Genomic DNA, 7,583 nt, shown 5'->3' on the forward strand with positions numbered 1-7,583 from the left:
GAGAGAGAGAGAGAGAGAGAGAGAGAGAGAGAGGCACGACCAGTGTGGAACACTAGTTGAGGGCAGGGGTTGGATAGGGGGACTCAGAACAGTTTAATCTTTTGGATCCATAACATAATTATGACAATAAATATGAGTGCAATGCAATATTTAAAGAAACCAGCGAATAGAGTTGTAATTCAGGGGTGGAGACCCCCACCTAGAATGTCCAGGGAGGAGGTGGGGGTTGATCAATGGTGGAGCCCAGTGATCACTCTAGAGGTGGTGGGGACAATGGCGTTGATAATCGAGGCAGACTAAAATCTCATACAATAGGCATCTTTATTCAAAGCCCCAGATGATATATATTTTGAGGTTTAAGAAAGGTTGCATGAAGACAGCCAGGGCTACACAATAGAACCCCATCTCAAACAACAAAACCAAACAAAAGAATAAGCCGAGCCAAAACCAAAGAATAAGAACAATAAGAGTAATGTGAAGAATATGAAGAAGAAGAAAAGAAAAGAAGGATCATGTTTTTTCTTAGAGGTATAAACATTTCTCTGAATAACAGCAGCAAGCGATAGTGAGTAATCTCAAGTAATTTCACTTCTATCGAATGACACTAGGAGGAGCATGAATACAGTGAAGCTGAAAGATTCTTGTTTTGTTTCTTGGAGTGTTCTTATGGGCACTCAGAATTCTCCTTAAATGACTGGATTCCTGGACAAGCACCGGTGTGATCAGCTTATGCAAGACCTATTGATGCCAGTCTTTCTTCCTTCCTCCCATACACACTAGTTTTGTTTTTATACAGGTTTCTCTGTGTAGCCCTGGCTGTCTTAGAACTTATTCTGTAGATCAGGCTGGCCTCAAACACACGGAGATCTACCACCTCTGCCCCTGAGTGCTGGGATTAAAGGCATGCACAACCACCAGCTGCCTGCCAGTCATCTTACCATCCCAGATCATCACCCGGAAACTCCCGTTTGGGGACTTTAGTTTTGGATGTTTTTGGTCTCAGACGAAGCTGGTTTAAACTTTTGATGCCCTGCTTCCACCTCCCAAAAGGTGGCATGAAAGGCCATTGCCACCACAGAAGGCTGGGAAAAGTGTTAATATTTGGCCAACAGTGTACACCTGAGAGAGATGCGAGCAATCTTAAGTGTGCCTTAGTGAAACTGAGGATGCCTGGTGAGTATCAGTTGGGTGGATTAAATTTGACACGAATGAGCACATGTATGTCTCTGCCCTTCTGGGAGTCTGGGGAGAGAGGACAGAGTTTTAAAAGTTAGAGCAATACGATAACTTCAGTTGATAGCTAGCGTCTATGAGGAAATGAAAGCAGACAAGGCGATGAAGAGTGCTGGGGACGGCCGGGTGAGATGGTGAGATGGTTCAGTGGGCAAAAGCACTTGCCATGGGAGACTGATGACCGGCCTGTGTGCAGCCCCTAGAACCTACGGTGGAAGGAAAAGACCCACGCCCACAAGTTGACCTTTGACCTCCACGCGAAAGCTGTGGCTCACATAGAATAACAGTAGTGAATAAATATTTTAAAAATTTTGCAAACAGTGCCAGGGCCACTTCAGATTAAGCAGAGAAGACCGTTAGAGTATTTGATTGGTTCGGCTGTGAGCAGAGGGATCACACAGTGCCCATAGAGTAACGATCTGTGTGTACTAGACACCCTATGCCTACCCGAAAAAGTGCCTACTGTGTGCAGGAAAAGTGCAGGGACGACTTTGCACCTAAGTGTCTGTCCCGGGGTGGAGCCCCAGGCTGGGAACCATTGTGTTGAATCCCTGAGAGCCACTCTGTCCCTAAGGAACATGCTCCTGTCACTCAGGCCTCATTAACCAATCAGGACCTCGAGGCGGGCTTGAGTGGAGGCGGGAACTTCCGGCCCGCCATTCTCACGTTTGACTGCGAGTCTGAGGGAAGCTCTAGCGTGTCCCGTGCTTTGCGCTGAGACCGGCTACTAGGAGCTGTGAGGAGAGCGGGCGAGCTGGGAATCCGCGCCATGGTGAGCGGGGCCGCCGTCCCCACGCGGGGAGGATCCGCGGGAGCCCGTGTGGGGTCGTCCCGGGGCGCGGGAACCGGCGGCGTCCGGTGTGATTGCGTTGGTTCCCGAGGTCTCTGCACCTCCAGGCGGAAGCGGGACCTCGCTCTGACTTGGTTCCCCTGGCTGAACCTGCGCAGAACATGGGACGCGGGAGTCGGTGCTTGGGAAGTGGTCACGCACGCGTTGCTTTCGTCGTCAGGAAAGGCAGATTTTCTGACTGGCAGAGCTCTAGTTCCTCTGTGTCCTCTAAAGTTCTGCACCGGGCACGTGACATTCGGGTGTAGCATCCATCGCAGTTGACTCTGCGCAGTGATCAGTCTGTGTCACTAACACATTCGCCTGTAGATGCCATGCCGGTCCAGTCACGTGCGTTAGTAAGGCCAGACTCACTGTGTTTCCCTGCCTAAGTTGTCAAAATCGACCGAATATTAATTGTGTTTTTGTCCTAAGTGTTCTCTCATGTTCTGTCGGCCTCAGCACAGTCTTTATCGCAGGTGTAGGGTAATTTAGAAGTCAGACGGTGTCACTGCTGTTTATTCAGTCTGTGTGCTCACGTTTTCATTCATGATGACCTTTTGTCATCGGCTTTCTGTCGCTCATTGCAGAAATCGTTAGACTCTTTACTGGACGTTTATTGAATCTATAGCTCATGTTCTGTACTGAAATAATATTGAGACTTCTTGTGTACAATCTTGTCTTGGAATTTCTCTCCTCTGATTGAGTTCCTTGATTCTTTTAATTACAAAGTTGTAGCTTTGGCTACAGGTATTTGTCCCATTTCTTGTATTTCTGGCCAACGTATCAACTGTGACATAGAAGTGATATGGGGATCTGTCTTCTTTACTTACTAAACTTTCTTCATGTGCCTGTGTTTTGCTTCCGTGNATGTGTGTTCATCACTTGGGTGTTTGGCGACCATAGAAGACAGAAGAGGCCGTTAGATGTTCCCCACCACGATCTGGGGATAATTCTGTGCCACCATGTTAGTCCTGGTAAACAAACCCAGGTCATTTGTAAGAGCAATAAGTAGTCTTAACTGCTAAGCCATCTCTCCAGTCTTAAATGTGACATATTTTCAAAATTTTACATGTGTGTTCACATTCACAGGCTGAAACCCAAGTCTTAAGAGAATTAAGTCTTGATTAAATATGTGGTTGGAGGTTGGGAGATGTCTCAGATATGCTGGCTGGATTTGGTCAGCCTGACATAGGGTAGAGCAGACTGGCCTGTGGCCAGATGTATCGTGTATTCTCTTGGTTAATGATTGATGTAATAGTGCCCTCCCCACGGTGTTTGGTGCCACCCTGGTCCAGGATGCAGCTCTGGGAGTCACAGCAACGCATACATTGGTGGGTTTTATCAAAGGAAAACATAGCCTCATAAAATTGTAGTGTATTTTTTTTAAAGATTTATTTATTTATTATATGTAAGTACACTGTAGCTGTCTTCAGACACTCCAGAAGAGGGTGTCAGATCTTGCTACGGATGGTTATGAGCCACCATGTGGTTGCTGGCATTTGAACTCCGGACCTTAAGAAGAGCAGTCGGGTGCTCTTACCCACTGAGCCATCTCACCAGCCCGTAGTGTATTTTAAATAAACCAAAATTACATAGTTTTCATTACACTCAAGCCAGATCCAGTGTCTCTCTCCCTGCTGCCTTTTGAACTGAATTTCTGGCCTATCTTCTAATCTCTCTCATTGGTTGTGGTGGAGGTTCATCATGAGACTGAATGACTCTATTTTGAATTACCGTTTTACTGTGCTGTGTTGAATTTTGGCCAGAGTTTTACATCCTTTGCAGTCTTTAGGTTGGACATGGGTCCAACCATCCAAAGCAGCCCAAGCAGACATGGATAACTGTTATTTATTTATTTTCTTAATCTGGAGAAAAAGATAGGTTATTGCTGATGTCTAAGTGAGCTGTTGGGGTTCAAGCAGAAAGGTTGGTGGACTTCTGCCAGTGCCAAAATGTGTCCTTGACCAGAAGATGTCCGTTTCCCTTTTTACGGTATCCAGTTCCATGTGACAGTGTAAACCAGTGTAAGAGAGAATAGGAGAAACAGAATGCTAGCTCTCAGAATGCCGAGGCAGGATTGAGTTGGGCCAACTGTGTCCTCTGGGGAGATTGATCACTTTCCTCCTGCTGATCCCGGTATCTCCGTGGGAACCGCTCATGGCAGCAATAGCTGCTGTTCAGTGTCTGCCTCCTTGCTCAATTCAGACTGTTCAGCCCGTGATCACAACTGGTGGATCCTGGCTTGGGTTGCGGGGAGTGTGGGGGTGGGGTAAATACCAAACAAGTGGACATGAAGAGACTTCAGGCGGCCAGTAAGTGTGATGAGAAAGACTCTTGGGAGTCCGGCTTTAGTGAAACATCTCACTTAATTCAGGAACAACGGCTATTTAAACATTTGTGGGGCAACTGTGGGCTATAGGGGTGAATATATATTGTTGGCTGGGGACAGGATCCCTGGGGAGACTCATTTGCATAAGGAGCAATTCCTGGTGTTGCTGGACTATGTGGTGGATAGCCCTGGGGTTGCTTGGATTTTGATGCTAATTCTGCTTTCCTGGGAGGGTCTGTGAATGAGGAAAGACCCTTGTGAATCATCCCCTAGTGAATAAAGGAGCCAGTCACTGAGTGAGTAGGCAGGACTTCGGGTTGTGTCGGGGAAGAGAGGACAGGGAGAAGGAGAGAGGGAGAGGGCCCTTTTGAGTAGGGTGTGAGGACAAGATATAATTACTAGTGTCTCCCGGTTTCAATGGCGGATCCGTCAGAATTTGACATCGGAGAATTTAGATTTAATAAGGCTTACAAGATTAGGATTTTAGTTGTTGTGCCCAGTGATTGAGTTACCATTGTTTCTGAACTTAGTTTGTGTTGTTTTTTTCCCTCACACTTCACATGGCAGGTTCGTTCGGGTTCAAGAGAGAAAGGTACAGTGGCAAAGTGTGGGTTTGCCTGATGTACACCACAAAGGTCTTGAGGGTTTTGAAGCTTGGGGCTGGCGTGGTAGTGACCTGCCAGTGGGAACTTAGCGAGCTGGGTGGAGAGATTTTGGAGTTCTGAGTCGGAGAGTCTCCACGAGATAAGAACTGGCTGGGGAGTCTGCAGGGGCTGAGAGTAGCTGGGTGAAGCACGGGAACTTGATGCTCTTTTAAAAAAATATTTCCTGCAATATAACTATATAATGGGAGAGGAAATTTAACCTGGGTACTGAGCTACGCGACCTCTGGTGGGGCAAAGGACTACGTGCACTGGGACATGCAGAACAAGATTTTTGGGGTTGGACTTGGCTTTGACCCTATTTTTGCTCCTGCCCAGCTCTCCTGGTCCCATAGCTCCCTAGCTCTACACTCTCTTCTGTAAGTATTTGGAGCTGAAATTGGGGTATAAGTTGTCAGGGTCCAGGAAGGCTGGAGTCCTAGTAAAAGGCTGGGCAGTGTGGCATTTCGGAAGCACCTGATCTGAAGTTAGATCAGCTGAAACAGTTTCTATCAGCTTTCAGGAAGTCCAGAGCTCAGCAGGTTGCAGTCCAAAGGTGCTCCCTGCACGATGTCCGCCAGCCATGTGGGAATCTGCTGAGACAAATGAGAGAAGTTTAAATTTCCTCATAACTGGTGAAGGAGTGTAGTGAGAATTTTGGTTTAAAAAAAAAAAGAAATATTATGGGCAGTGTTTTCATTTAGCCTCAGGTATGGCATATGGGGCTCTTTTAGATTGTCCACAGAAGCCGAGTATGCTTTGCCTCTTGCTCCAGCAGAGGTGTGATTTTGCCAGTGGCAGATAGTTTTTGCAGATAGTTTTGTGTGATGTTTGGAATTCTGGAGACATTTCAAAGGGTATGTATGTAAATGCTGGGTCCCCAAGAGGTGGTAGGTTGTTGGTTGCTGCTGGTTGTAATTTGTTAAGTAGTCACGGGCAGGGAAGAAACAAGAATAAATTAGTTATCCTGATGGTGAAGACTTTCCGTCTAGTGTTAATGGGTTGAAAGTATTGAAGAAAAGGAATGGAAAATGGCGGAAGAAGAGAAGACCTACAACATAATCAAAGTCTGGCTACAGAGGGGTCAGTCCCAAGACCAGGGGAAAAATCCCACTTTCAGGAATGGAGAGATGCAGAAACTTAGACTGTACTTATCTGGAGTCCATTTGACCAGGGTCAGGTGGATCCAGGTTGTAACACCTTTTTGATTCCTGAAGCTTACATGATTTTTTTAGTTTACAAAAAGATATATATTAGCATTATCATTGCATTGAAATCTACATGGTAGAAAAAGCAGTTAATAGGTGTCTGTAAGACAGTAGGAGTAGACTCATGTCTTTGAGTCTTAACAAAAACTATAGTTTTATGTTTAAAAGGCATGATTTTTTTGTTTCCAGAGAGCCATGTGTATAGTTTGGACAGAGATAATTTTGCATGATGAAAAGCATTTTTAAGTTACATCTAGATGACAAAGAAAACTCAAAATCCCTTAGGCTTAAATTTTTTACAACCTACTTTTTTGTTTTTTGTTTTTTTCAAGACAGGGTTTCTCTGTATAGTCCTGGCTGTCCTGGAACTCACTCTGTAGACCAGGCTGGCCTCGAACCAGAAATCTGCCTGCCTCTGCCTCCCGAGTGCTGGGATTAAAGGTGTGCGCCACCACGCCCGGCTACAACCTACTTTTAGTAAGGGTTCAACCTCTTCTCTAGCCCATCACCCAGCAGAGGTAGAGGAATAGAGAAGTTATTAGGATATGAGGGAAGTGAACCTGTTCAGCAATAGTTCTTTGGGGCAAGTTTGATCTTTTTGGCAGTAATTCCGTCCCATAGCAAACACCAAATACAACTCAGCACCTGCAGACAGCACAGACTAACTGACAGCTACAGACCAGTCCTTTTGACAGGCCAACACCAGGCATGAACCAGCAGCTGTTGTTCAATCCTGAAAGAACTGTTAGGCTCATGCTGGCCTGAGACGAGGCTGTGGAATTGGCATATTGCTGTAGGAACCTCATGAGTAGGTCTTGAGTGAGTTTCTCTCAATGGCAACATAGTGAAGCATACCAAGCCAGTGCTCGGTGCTCATCTCCCACTGTCTGTGGTGTCATATTTATATTACATTGTCAAGCGTCCTTTCATGTTTGCTGTATCAAAACATTCTTTCACTTGTGTCTGCTTCAGGAAAATATTCTTTCATGTGTCTGCTTTAGCAAGGCATCCTTTCATCTGTTTGCTCCATCTAAACATCATTTGATCTAACTAACTTAACAGAGAAACCAGAAGTTTTCACTTTATCCTGAGCTTATGACTTAATAAAGAGTCAGTGATCCACCAAGTCTTAAACTTTTGAAATCTCAGAGTGATAACAGCACAGAAGGGAAAGAAATCTGAAACATTTTTAAAAAAATTTTTCTATGTATTTTAAATCATTTTTTGATCCTTAGAACTTAAGTTTTTATATCCTTACATCTTGTGTTGGTTTTGAACTTTTTTTATTTTAATTATTTATCAGAGATATAAGTAGTTATTATTAAGAACTGTCATTGTAAATT

The 7,583-nt window shown here is 45.1% G+C and overlaps 1 protein-coding gene across 1 annotated transcript in view; it reads left to right on the plus strand.

Moving 5' to 3' along the window:
- The first annotated feature begins 1,893 nt into the window (after window positions 1-1,893).
- LOC110326142 (zinc finger protein 431-like) overlaps window positions 1,894-7,583 on the plus strand; it is a 31,729-nt gene continuing 26,039 nt past the window's right edge. Inside the window, exon 1 of the mRNA XM_029542083.1 lies at window positions 1,894-2,005. Coding sequence (XP_029397943.1) covers window positions 2,003-2,005 — 3 coding nt within the window. The 5' untranslated portion in view covers window positions 1,894-2,002. The remainder of the gene's footprint in view (window positions 2,006-7,583) is intronic.

The sequence above is a fragment of the Mus pahari genome, chromosome 9, assembly GCF_900095145.1.
Source record: "Mus pahari chromosome 9, PAHARI_EIJ_v1.1, whole genome shotgun sequence".
Lineage (NCBI taxonomy): Eukaryota > Metazoa > Chordata > Mammalia > Rodentia > Muridae > Mus > Mus pahari.